Source organism: Siphateles boraxobius, unplaced genomic scaffold (assembly GCF_051911475.1).
Source record: "Siphateles boraxobius isolate OS27281-9 unplaced genomic scaffold, OSU_SipBor_1 24, whole genome shotgun sequence".
Classification (NCBI taxonomy): Eukaryota; Metazoa; Chordata; class Actinopteri; order Cypriniformes; family Leuciscidae; genus Siphateles; species Siphateles boraxobius.
The window spans coordinates 14,279,909-14,293,961 of NW_027508855.1; the positions used below are offsets into that span (position 1 = coordinate 14,279,909).

Below are 14,053 nucleotides of genomic sequence, written 5' to 3' on the forward strand. Positions count from 1 at the left end.
TGGATTATAACATTTTATGAACATCTTAACACAATATTTTGAGTGAAGTTATGTCAGGAAAAAGTTTGTAGAAAACTTTTTTTGGAAAACTTTTTTATTTAATTTCAGGTAATGTACATTTTTGAGATGAAGAAGTGGGAAAGTATACAGTGATGTTGACTGTGAAAAATACCATTTACAGGACCATTCAAATGCTTAATGAAATTAATGCTTTTATTCAACAAGGACGCATTAAATCTATCAAAAGCTATGTTATAAAAAAAATCTATTTCAAATATTCTTTTGAAATTTGTTCATCAAAGATCCTGAAAAAATTTGAATCACTGTTCCCACAAAAATGAACTGTTTTCAACATTGATAATAATAAGAAATGTTTCTTAAGCAGCAAATCAGCATATTAGAATGATTTCTGAAGGGTGAGAGACTGCTGAAAGACAATGATGCTGAAAATTCAGCTTGTATATTAAATATTACTGTTTATACTGTATTCTTGATCAAGTAAATGCACCCATGGTGAGCATAAGAGACATCTTTCAAAAACATGAAAGAATCTTACTGACCCCAAACTTTATAATAGTAGTGTACATTAAAATATAATGACATACCTGGATTTGAATTAAGGTTGCAAACAGGTATCCGAATTAAAACAAATTTAAATTGAAAGAAACAAAATTATATTGCTGTAATGTAATTTTTGTATTTTTAGTTTACATATCTCTTCACATTTGTTAATTAACTTTTGTGAACCGGGGTAGAAGAATACAGCTCATTCTTTTTCCTGTTATTCCAATTCAAGTTCCTGTGGGGTGTGGCTAGTTTGATTCAAAGTCCAGAGCTGCGTCTGAAATCGCATACTCTCTTGAGTAGGTACTTATTTTGATTAAGTAATATAATAAGTAATTACTTTGCAAGTAATTACTTCTATATTGTATGACTGTGTGTAGTATGAATATAATCTGGACGTACTACATTCACCATGCTGTCATTATCATGTGACCTACCAGAGTCAGTTGCGCCAGTTCACTACCGTTCACAAATCATCTCCCGTGGCCTTATGGGATAGCAAAGTGTCCAGTGTTTGCACACTTCAGAATTTTGATAGAAGTGTTAGGTCAATTGATGAATTCGTACATAGGCTACTTCTTTTGTCACATACTGTTTTTCGCCTACTGTAGCAGGGAAGTACGCGATTTCAGATGTAACCCAACTCATGAACTGACAGGGAGCCAGTTTGAAGTTTTGTAAATGTCAAAGCGTTAAACAAACTGAGAATACTATACTGATTGTATTTTAAATTTGTATGATTTTGTTTAAAAAATACACATTATGACATGTGCAATAAAGCTAATATTAAGTAAAAATGCCTAATCAAGTAAAAAGACTTTTGTTTCTTTCAACAGTGCATCACAAACTTTGACAGGGAAAACGGCTACAACAGTTCTCTTCAGCTGCCTGACGCTACGCTAAACTTTGCCAAGAAGCATCCGCTAATGGAGCTCAGGGCGGAAGCTCGCCCCCTGCTGCTTACTAAAGGGATCAACTTCACCCGAATAGCTGTGGACAGAGTGAGCTCACTGGACCAGAGATCCTACAACATGCTCTTCATAGGCACAGGTGTGTTATAGAGGGTCAAACGCATACATGGATCATTGTACGGAACGTTACACAGCTAATAAGAGCAGTGTTTCATTGTCAAGAGGGTTTTTTGACAGTCTCCTACATTGTCCTTCTTGTTCCTTCGTCCTTTTGTGTGTAAATATATATAGAGCAGCCAAAGAAACCATTTTATTAACCATAATGTTGTATCTAAGTGGAAATGTCACCTCTGCCAATTAATTCCTGTCATGCAGGAAGGTCAGTCCTTGAAATATAAATTGAAAAGATGTATTTGGCCTTGGCACTCTCATATAAACACACTCACAAAGCTCAAGGCTCAACCATCATTGGTATTCAATGAGTTCGGTATTTCACCAATCCCCCATGCTTTAAAATAAAATGTATTTGTCAAAAACAAAATACTAGTAAAATTACTTGTGAAGGCAAAAAGGGATTTATGACATCATATTAAATTATAGACTACATGAGTATTATTTTAATATATATATATATATATATATATATATATATATATATATATATATATATATATATTATACAATATATATTCCTAAATGTATTTTTATACTTAAAAATAAAAAAATAAAAAATATTTGTCATACCACAGTATAGTGTAACCCATTTTGACCGGAGGCAGATTGTGTGTGTGTGTGTGTGTGTGTGTGTGTGTGTGTGTGTGTGTGTGTGTGTGTGTGTGTGTGTGTGTGTGTCAGAGAGAAAACATAGATACTCTGACATGAGCAAAAGTGCAAGAGTGGATTTGTAAAGCACACCCTCTAGCTCTCCTCCGTTATCCCTTTTCCGCACGTTCCCTTTTTCTCCCTGACTGAGTGAGAGGTCAGTGGCACATTATCTGTGACAAGCACTGTGTGAGAGGACGGGATAAAGTACACACACAGAGTTATGATAGGTCACGTCACCAGCTGCGGTTTATTCAATTTTCCTCCCGGTAAAATGCGTAACCTTGTTCCTAAAATCCAATGACGGAAAAATATGCCACGTGTTGATGATACATTAATGGACTATTTGTCTCTCCTTTCTCTCCTTTCCCCCTCTCTGTCCCCATCACATTATTTCTCCCCCTCTGAATATAATCTATCCCCACCATCTTTCCTCCCGGCCTCTTTGTTTGTCGTTCAGCGGATGGATGGCTCCAGCGTGTCGTGATTTTGGGTTCAGAGACCCATGTGATAGAAGAGATCCAGCTGTTTGATCGGCAGCAACCGGTGGACAGCCTCACCATCTCGCACAGCAAAGTAATTTCTGATCTGTTTTCTTGCTGAGCCAATCTCTTTGATGCCAGCTCTCCCGCCTGACTAGCATTAATGGGTTTTGTTCAAACAGAGTAGGAAAACAGAATGCACCGATAACTGAAAATAATTTATTTGCTATTGTTTTCCTTCATTTAATCCCAAATCCTCCCATTCTTTCTCTACAGAAGTATTTGTACATTGGCTCACGCTCTGAGGTTCTTCAGCTGCCCTTGGCAAACTGCAGCCGGTACCATTCACAGCCAGACTGCCTGCTGTCCAGAGACCCGTACTGTGCCTGGGACAGCGAGGGACGCGCTTGTGTCCGCATCGACCTCCACCGCGGGTAAATTCATCAATCTTTTGGTTCTGCTAGCATCCTTGCACCATCCTCCATCTGCTCCTTTTCTGTCTTTTGCTCTCTCCTCTTTATTTTCTCTCCGATTCTACTCTTGCTCTCCTCCGCGGCTCACTCCTCATCATTTTGCAAAGGCTTTCCCTTTCCACCCCCTCTGTTCTCCTCCACGGGTCCTTTTTATACTTTTAAGCTGAATCCCCATAGCAGTGTGTCTAACAGCCTTCTGACACATCGTCAATATTTATTCTCCCCCCACAGCTCCACATCCACACTCTCGCAGGACCTCATGCTGGAGAGGTTCAACCGGGGAAAAGCCAAGTTTGATAAGCCTTTCTCCATCCCCAGCCCTGGTACGTCAGATTTACGCTGCCCCCTACAGGCCCCCCTGCAGTGAGCGGTTTCCATTATGGGACACGCACACTTTTAAAAGGAAAAGTTGACACAAAAATGAAAACTCACCCTCATGTCATTCCAAATCTGTAAGACTTTCGTTCATCTTCGGAACACAAATGAAGATCTTTTTGATGAAATCTGAGAGCTTTCTGTCCCTCCTTTGACAGTTTGATGCTTCAAAAAGTTAATTAAGAGATAGTAAAACTAATCCATATGAATTAAGCGGTTTAGTCCAAAATTTGCTGAAGAGACACAGTCACTTTATAATGATGAACAGATAGAATATATATTAATTCACATATAAACATTCATCAAGTCACACATCAGTTGTGGTAAACGGAAGCTCAAGCATGTTCACTTGACATGCAAGAACCAATCAGGTTCATTCTTGTGTGTTACGCAGCACGTTTGAGCTTCCTCAAGAACCAATAAGGTTTGTTCTCCCGCCTCAAGCATGTTCGGTAGAGCTTCTGTTTATGTTCGCTGATCAATGTTTAAATGTGAATAAAAGCCTAAACTCAATCATTTCATCATATAAAGCAAATTACTGTTTTTAGAAATTTTTAAAACTAAACTGCTAAATTCATATGGATTCTTTTTACAATCTCTTTATGAACTTTTGGAATATCGAAGTTTCAGTTCCATAGCTGTCAATGGAGGGACAGACGGCTCTCAGATTTCATCAAGAATATCTTAATTTGTGTTCCCGAAGATGAATAGAAGTCTTATGGGTTTGGAATGACAAGAGGGTGAGTAAATGATGAAAGAATTTAAATTTTTGGGTGAACTATCCCTTTAAAGCAGTGTATATCTGGTCAATGAAATTACTAACAAAAAATATAAATTAAATTAGAAAATTACCTTTATATTTTTTTATTTTAATTGAATAAAATTAATTAAATATAACAATAGAGAAATAATAATGTAAAATATTAACAATGTACTAACCATGTTTTCCGAAGAAGAGAACTCTAGACAGAATATGATTTGTTTCAAATAATCCATTAACATTCAATAATGTCAGGGAATTTTAGAACAGACTAAAACAAAAAGCTATGTAAAAAATGAACACTGTTTACATTTTTTTTCCCAGATCATTCTAGGTTGAGAAATGTGACTGTGGTCGTTGGGTCTGATCTGGTATTGCCCTGCAATCTGGTTTCTAACTTGGCCCAGCCCTTCTGGGAGCTCAACGAACGTGAGCTGGCCCTTGTGGAAGGTGAAGCCATTGGGCCGCGATTCGACCGAGCCCTCCGCTCCCTCGTTATCCCCCAAGCCGGTTCCCTTCAAGCGGGCCGCTACATCTGCTACTCGGAGGAGCAAGGCGTGAAGTTCCAGACGGAGAGATACCAGGTCGCAGTGGTAGCCAGCGCGCCCGTTTTCATGGAGGCCCGCGCACCTGACGGCAGCATGGGTTTATTCTGGGTGCTGGTGATCACATTAGGTGCCGCTTGTCTGTTGCTGTTAATCGCGTCTTTGTACCTTCGTAGAAGACTGAAGTTGGCACTGGGAAAAGGGGCGGAAATGAAGCCGTTGGAGAGCACTTTAGTGTACCCCATTACTTTACCCAAAGAGCCTCCCAGCCGGCCATCGTTCGTGCCGAGCAAGATGGCGAATGACGAGGATCGCTTCTGGGAAACGGGAGCTAATTACTACTACTCAGACGGCTCCCTTAAAATTGTGCCCGGGCATGCAATGTGCTCCACCGGGAGCACGGCATCTCCGAGTGCTATTCCTGGTCAGCCCATTCACTCGCCGAGCAGGTTGAGCCTCACCAACATCCGAAACTCAGGCACCAATGGATACATCCGCCTGAATCTGAGCACGGCCGGAGAGGAGAGAGCGAGCACGGGATCGGGAATGGGCATGGGAAGCGGACTCGGACTGGGCAGCCGAGAGAACGACTACACCAGTCCCTTCAAAGAGGAGCTCCGGAGAACTCTACAGCAGAGGAGCGTGCTTCCCGATGCCAATCCCGAGGAGTCTTCTGTGTAGACCTCACAGGAACCACAGAAAACCTCGCCTACCTCCCTCCTGCTTGGGGTACTCTCTTCATCTTACTCGCAACCTATTTCTTCTCTGTCAATCTCCCGTGCCATAAGGCCACCGACATTCCCTTGGATTATTCTGGTTCTCATACGTACTAACACTCAACCGAGACTGAACACATCTTGCAAAGCTTTTTGTAAATGTCTATATTGAATGGACCAGACTGACAGGGCCTCGTGTTGATTTTGGCTAACAGGCGAACACAGGTACATCTCTGAGAGGAATCCAACCAGCCAAATGTAGCCGTCAGTCTGATCTGCATTGGGCAGATGTCTGGCCTAATCATTTGGCAAGATGGAGGATACAGGGCTTATTTTTGACGTCCAGAGGTTGCTTGCCCCCATGTTTTTTGCACCCTTTTTATGGGTAGAACGCATGAGAGAGGAGGCGAAAGGGACATGCATAAACTTAAATCGCAAGATGACAATCATGCTCTTCTCTCAAGAGTAAAGCAGAGGAGAGATTGTTTAGGAGAAAAAACTGAGTGAGCTGTAAAACCGAAGCAGGACTTGAATCATAAACAAATGCTTTGCCTTTCTTTCTCTACAGCTCAAGAACTTTTTTTAAATTTTGTCTTTTTCTGAGAATGTGTACTGAGACTTGCAGCACTAATATATTGTGAGGTTTTTTTCATGTCTGTTTATTGCAACTGTTAACGAAGGTTTTCTTTTTTTCTTTTCTTTTTTTACGATTAATAGTTTCATCTGAAATGTGAAAGGATTACTAGTGGTAGTAGCATGAGGAAAGTGTGAACAGAATGTGTACTAAGACTGTGTTGGATGTGACAACAAGTGCATTATTGTATATATTTGGCTTGAACTGCCAAATTAAGTACAACTCCAGTGTTTGCCTACATGATGATGGAATGAAACTTTACTTCTGGAATGGTATAGAAGACTCCCCCCATGTTCTAAAGCCGGATTGTTCTACATGAAAGGGATCCTTGATAAAGTCCAGGATGAGTAGTAGAGGCTACGGCTGATCAAAACACAGGTAAGACTACAGCAAATCATACTTTATCCCAATTGTTATTTGGACTGCTTACTTTTTTGAAAATTAAATTAAGATTTGAGACCTATTCATTACCATTTAAAAGTTTTGAGTCTAAGACTTTTTCTTGTTTTTGAAAGAAGTCTCTTATGCTCACCAAGGCTGCATTTATTTGATCAAAAAATACAGTGGAAATTGTAATTTTATGAAATACTAATACAATTTAAAATAGTTTTTATTAGAAATATGCTGCTTTGGCACTCAATAAATATTTCTTCTTATTATTAAATTTTGAAAACAGTTGTGCTGTTTAATATTTTTGTAGAAAAATATTCAAAAAAATATTCACTTTAAGTATTCATAAAAATAAAACTTACCCCAAACTTTTGAACAGTAGTGTATACGATTCTTGGAAGGCTGATATATGAGACAGGTGAAAAGGTTATGACAATAAAAATATAACCTGTTTGTAATAATCATATATAATAATTTATATAAATGTTTTTAATGACTGGTGAATGTTTATTTAGTTTTCTCATGTATTAAAGAATTCTATAAAAGACCACAAAAATTATGTTAAAGACCATATTTTGACTTGATTTTGTCGTAACATAAAAACTATAAACTAACTGACTATATCTTTCTTATCTTTTTCAGTGTGGGCTTTGCAACTCTTAAACAGAAATTAAATACAAAAACAGGGTGAAAACTGAAAGCAAAGAACATTTCATTCCATGGACTTTGATTGTGAAGACAAATGAAGGAGATTTCGATTATTCGTGACCCTGTGGGTGGAGAGGCACTATGATGCTCATCACTGGTCCATAATTTGTTGCATGATGTTCTGCAAAATATATTATATAAGTTTAAACAATAAAACAATAGTCTCATATGTTTTAGAAAAAAAAATATGAAAAAAACGTTTCGTACCTGTGCCTCTTCACCTTGGGTGAAGCCAAAGCAGACTGCAGACATATTATTCTTTTTTTCTTTTTTCAATTCTCTGCTTTATGTTCTGAAATTGGTCCATTGCATAGAACTCAAGTATTGTCTGAAATCTTCTACTACTCTTGTTTTGATGGAATGCTATTCTTTGTGGCATGAGAGCTTTACGATTTTGCTAGTGGCTTTCCATTCTGTCATTTGCTCTTTTCTAGTCTACACTTGTTAGAAAAGATCTTTGTACTAAAAAGTACACTGAGAAATGTCAGATTAACAAGGACCGAATACTTTCTGCCAGGCCGTCTCAGGGCTCTCTTGAAATTGTGAAACTTCACTAATTGCTTTGATAAGCCTGTCTATTGACTTAAAGTCAGACTTTAGTCTGACATAATTTCACTGAGCGACCAGAAGTGTTGCATATGCTTGTTTGCATCATGCATGGCTTTTTTGTACTGACCAGTATTCCCTGCTTGATAAAAAAAAAAAAAAAAAAGTTGCTCATCTCAGTTCATTCAGTTAATCTCCCATGGCTTTAAATCTGCTGTTTCTTTGTGAGTTTTTGTATTACAAAATTTCTCTTTTCTTGCATTTCAAGATATCTTTAAAAATGTTGCTGTTATTTTTTTTTTTTAGGTAATTATGTTAAGTAACTTATTTTGCTTGTACAAAAAGTTGATATTTATTACCATTGTACATAAGCCCTTATTTTTTATATATGTATATATCTTCAGAAAATAAAAGTAGAGCTCAGTTCACAGTGAGTAGGTTGTGTATGCTCATATGAGTAACTGTGTTTAATTGACTTAAAAGAGGACCTACTGTATTGTGCTTTTGTTTACATTTTCAACTTTCTTTACTGTGTTATGTTGCTGTTTGAGTATGAAAAATGTCTATAAAGTTACAAAGCACAAAGTCACTCCAAAGGGAGTTATTCTCTATATCAGTAAGCACTGTTTCTGAACTCCCTGAAATGCCTCATTTGTAGTCTTGAGTTTTCTTCCGGGAACGTATATACGCATCACAATATTCTTCATTTAAATAATTCCAACTAAAGGCATAATAAATGAGCGAGGGCTTTTTGAGTTGCGTTAGAAGTGTGTTGAAACTCATTGTTTTGGTAAGAGGCGTGACATTTCCGAAGCACACTGGAAGTGGTTGACCAATAGCAACACACTGGTCCAGCCGTCCAATCAGAGCACATGGCGCTTTTCAGAAGGCAGGGCTTCATAGAGGCCGGAGCTAAACTGAGCGTTACTGACAGACTGGTAACAGAGGTGCCGCAATAATGTAAAATATGTGAAAAATAATGTGTGTTTTTTTAACATTCAAGCAGGAAAACCTATAGACCCCAAAAACTAAATCAAAACTAAAAGGGCATAATAGGTCCTCTTTAAAATGCCATTGAAATGTCATGTGCAACATTTGTTGATAATGCAAAAGGCTATAGCGGTTTTCATATTGCTTCTGCTAAACTTTTGTCCAGACAGTCACAGTGACGCTTACCTTAACGCTTAGACAACCGCTAGTGCAGTCTCTCCTGCTTAGTATCTATGTTTTTCTCTTTCATTGCATCTAAACACACTCTCACATGTAAAGCAGGGCAGCCACAGCTGTGTGTGACATCAGCAGTGCATCATCACTGTCTACACAGCTGGGCCTCTACTTCTGGAACAATCTCTATACCATTATACGACACCAGTCACAGCTGACTATAAAATGAGGAGAGCAAGAGAGAAACCCTGTGATCACTGCAGCATTTCAAATAAATGCTGTTCTTTTGAATTTTCTATTCATCAAAGAATTCTGAAAAGACAACACAAAAAAAACAGGAAGCAACACAGCATTAATAATAATCAGAAATGTTTCTTGGTCACCAAATCCGCATATTAGAATGATTTCTGAAGGACAATCAACTGCCCATGACAACCATGTAATGTTATATGCCTGACATTACAGCATCTTATTGATGCACTGTAAAATAAACCTGTAGAAATTACGGTATTACTGGCAGCTGCTTGCCAGTAACTTACTGTAGATTTAAATTGATGTTATTTACTGGCAACAGTTTGTTCAAAGTTAAATGAACTTTAAACATTAACAAGTCTTTATCTTTACAGAATAAAACTAAAATAACAGCCTCATGCAAAGCATTCTGGGAACCAAAATCTGAAGGAAAAAAAACAGAAAAAGGTTGATGAAAATTTCTGGTTCCCAGAATGCTTTGCATTAGATTGTTATGTTTTTTTATTCTGTAAAGACAAAGACTTGTTAATGTTTAATGTTCATTTAACTTTGAACAAACTGTTGCCAGTAAATATACATCAATTTAAATCTACAGTAAGTTACTGGCAAACAGCTGCATAACTACAGCAATTTTTTTACAGTGTGGATATAATAATAATGATGATGATCTGCATTGGAGTTTGAGACTGGTACAGACAACTCTAGCCAGACCAAACTGTCATGTTTCAGATTCACCTGAACTACTTTTATTCTTAGTGGCTGCTGCTTGAAGCAGCAGATATAGAATCCAGCCACCTCTAAAACTTCTACTGTTTTCAAGGACTGTCATAGCAAAGGCTTTCGTGGATGAAATGCATGGCATTTTAAAAATAAACCACGCTCACTGTCTCTGGGGTAAAATTAATTGCATTAGCCTGCATAAACAATGCAATGTCTCTTCAGGTATGTCTTTCTTTCATGCATCCAGTCAAAGGATCAATCACAGCATGGAAACATTTGAAATATTTTAATGTGCATATGAAAAATAAATTACCTAATTTTCAGATTTCTACTCTTTGTTTTTATACTTCATGGCCTCCTGGGTGTCAAGACTTTATTTCTGAGTGTCCTGCTGGAATCAAGAATATGCTACCACAGAAAAAGTCAAAGAGTTTAAAGTCAACATGAAACGGAAATTGTGATAGGCTTTTCTTCCCTATTGTGATGTATATCAGAGTGGAACGCTTCTTGAACAGGAATAAAAATGTCTTGATGTTTTGGGGTGAAAAAATGTGTCCATGGGGAATTGATTGGATTGTTGGATGGCTTTGGTTTGCTATTGGTCAATCTCATTTGAGTGACAGGTTGCCCCGCCCTCATGTCAGAAGAGAAGAGTGAGAAGAGATATCAAGAGCAAGGGGAACTTATTTTGATTAAAGATTACAAAGGCAAAAAATTACGATGTGCACGGATAATTATTTATAATAAACACTGCTATCCATAAAAAGGAATAGAAGAAATTGTACATTTTTATTTCATGGTGACTTTAATGGTTGGTTATTTGATGTGTTTTCCAAAGGTTTCACTGTTTTGAATGTTAGGGCAATGACTCATGAAGGAGTCCTTTGTTTTTGACCAGTTGCAGCTCCGTCTATTTTAGCACATCTCCTGCCATCATGTGGCAGGAAATTTTTTTTTGTTGTGTACGTGTATGGCAACACATGCAGCAGTTTTTGATATGCATTATGCACCTGCCATAATTTCTCATCTGGCAGTTGAAGCCCTACCATAACTATGTCACTCATTGCTGAAAATTTCCTTAGTTGAAAGTACATTTACATTCATGCATTTGGCAGGTGCTTTTGTCCCAAACTACTTGCAGTGCATTCGAGCTATACATGTTAATCAGTATGAAAATGTGACCTTGGTATTGTTAACTTAGCTGGAGTCTCTTTGCTATTTTTAAACGTCCGAGCCTGCCTGCCTAGCTGCAAAAAGTACTGTACACTAGTCAATTACCTTATTAAAATTTGTCAAAGCAAGGAATGGTAGCAGTCGTAGGCAAACATGTGCGTTCAAAGAAGACAGCAGACAGATTCTTTAGACATCCAAGCTTAGCTCAATCTCTTACAAAGAGGCACCTCCAGTCAAACAGAGCGAGATATTTCAAGATCACACGATTCATTTCCTTCGAGGTGGAGGCTGCTTGCAGTGCCTGACTGAATATCTTAAGGAATAAATTATGAGTGATCAGTTTCGTTTAAAGAAGCTTTTGATCTTTCACTCTGCAACCTATAAACTGTGTCTTTCTCTTTCACATAAACAGATTCAAAATGCAAATTTAATGTTTGGTAGGTTTTTAGACCAACATGGAAAACTATAATTACAAACTGTCTAAATAACAGAAGGGGGATGTAATGTGATTATCAGCTAAGCTTTAAAACCCAAACAAGATAGCTGTGTGTGTGTGTGTGTGTGTGTGTGTGTGTGTGTGTGTGTGTGTGTGTGTGTGTGTGTGTGTGTGTGTGTGTGTGTGTGTGTGTGTGTGTGTGTGTGTGTGTGTGTGTGTGTGTGTGTGTGTGTGTGTGTGTGTGTGTGTGTGTGTGTGTGTGTGTGTGTGTGTGTGTGAATAAGAAATCAAAGTGGTGTTCTGCAGCCCAGCTTAATGCTACCACAGGCATCAAAGAATTAAAGTGAAAAAAAAACAGTTCAAGTTCTCAACAATATCTGACAGAATTGGGGTGCGCTGCAAGAATGCGTCAAAGAGACAGTGACTCAGCCATAACTGTCACTGGATCCAAATTAGTGGATATCAGCTTATGCTGAAAGTCAATGCTAAACCAATTCTCTAACTTTACATGATGTGTGTCAAGCTCTCCTGCTCTGCTCTCTTTAACATCACTATCTCTTAGACACATCAATCATGTCAATTAGATGTTCTATTGGTACTTTTTTTTTTTAAATGATAAGCTGTCATTATTTTACTATACTTGGTTGTCATATTTTCTATGTTAGAGTGCAACAAATACCAACAGACAATAAAATAAAGCTGTCAATTATTATATTTTTTATATATTTTTTATATATTAAATATATATATATTTTTATAATGCAATTTAAAAAATATATATATATATTACATATTTTATATATATTTTCAAAAATTATATATTTTTTTAAATGCAATTTAATTAAATAAAAATATTGAAATGTATATTTATTTGTCCATTTGAAAAGTAATTCTGATTATTTGTTTATTTTAAAAGGAATTTTATTAACATTTTCATTTCTGAATGAATAACTATAAATAAATGAAATTTTACGGCACTCTTCCAGAACTGAAAGAATAGGTAACAAAATAGTGCTCTTGATTTTGTCTATGAACGTTTCATCTCTGCTCTACTACTTTTATGTCTCAATTGACCTTTGCGTGTTTGTTTAGGCACTGATTTTTAGCCTTAAATTAGCTTTGGTTAGATAATGAATGATGTTGGGGAATGCTGCTTTTTAAGTAAAAAAAAAATCAAATGAAAAAAAAACAGAAAGTTATATTCATTATTAATGGTATTATCGTACAAAAACCCATGAGTATGAAATGTAAGGAAGCATTGAACTGACAATTGGAGAGTACCATAGCCTGAAGCAGCCTCATCTGTGTCTGTGAAACACCTGGGCTCCCCTGGCACTTACGTCTGGATCCTGTTTGTGGTTTTCAGCTCTCCATTCAACACAATCAGACCAGAGCATCTCCTCGCCAACCCACTCGAGACAAACTGCGGATCAGGCTTTCTGATAAACAAAACAAAGTCTTTGTGACGCACGAACATCTACCTGCCAAACCTCATATCTGTGAGACTCATGTCAGACCTCAGGGTTTTCTACTCCCTGATCACTAAATACTGCACATCTGGATAGACCCTCGAGCAACTGCTTAAATAACCAGATCACATCACTCAAAGTGGCATCATCGCTATCAACGATGCATCCATCTACATACGTCTGGTCTGTTCATCTATCGTTCAAAAGTTAGTGGTCAGTAAAAATGTTTTTGATATTTTGAAACTAGTCGCTTACCAGGGCTGCATCAAAATAAAGGCAATGTTGTGATATATTACAATGTAAATTTATTCCTGTGATGCAAATCAGAATTTTCAGCAGCCGAGCCATTACTCCAGTCTTCAGTGTCGCAAGATCCTCCAGAAATCATTCTGAGAAATATTTCTTATTATTATCGATGCTGAAAACATTTGTGCTGCTTATTATTTTTGTGGAAACTGATACATTTTTGCAGTATTCATTGATGAATAGAAAGTTTAAAAGAGCAGAATTTATCATCATAAATGTCTTCATGGCTTTATTTTTTTATCAGTTTAATCCTTGCTTAGTAAAAGTTAACCCCAAAATATTTGAACAGTAGTGTACATTGATTTCTATGCCTTTTTTATTTATTTTATCTTCCTTTATTTATTTATTTTTTGCTAGCAATAAATGTAATACTTTCAAAACATCCGGCTACTTTTGAATGTTGAGCTAGAGAAAACAGCATGCTTTTTGCCTGAATAATGATGGCATTTACCAGCAGGGGCTTATGGGAGATAGTTCTGTCATTCATAGTTCTGAGAAATTCTGTCATTATTCACTTGCCCTTAAGTTGTTCCTAACCTGTGTGAATCTTATTCTGAACACAGAGGAAGATATTTTGAAGAACCCCTGTGGGGCACAATTCTTCATC

General features: G+C 37.3%; 1 protein-coding gene across 1 annotated transcript in view; it reads left to right on the forward strand.

Moving 5' to 3' along the window:
• The window catches only part of sema4c (sema domain, immunoglobulin domain (Ig), transmembrane domain (TM) and short cytoplasmic domain, (semaphorin) 4C), a 60,635-nt gene extending 52,275 nt beyond the window's left edge, over positions 1-8,360 (forward strand). The window contains exons 11-16 of the mRNA XM_077241594.1: positions 1,401-1,614; positions 2,758-2,873; positions 3,056-3,213; positions 3,484-3,575; positions 4,712-6,660; positions 7,315-8,360. Coding sequence (XP_077097709.1) covers positions 1,401-1,614; positions 2,758-2,873; positions 3,056-3,213; positions 3,484-3,575; positions 4,712-5,613 — 1,482 coding nt within the window. The 3' untranslated portion in view covers positions 5,614-6,660; positions 7,315-8,360. The remainder of the gene's footprint in view (positions 1-1,400; positions 1,615-2,757; positions 2,874-3,055; positions 3,214-3,483; positions 3,576-4,711; positions 6,661-7,314) is intronic.
• Positions 8,361-14,053: the final 5,693 nt, after the last annotated feature.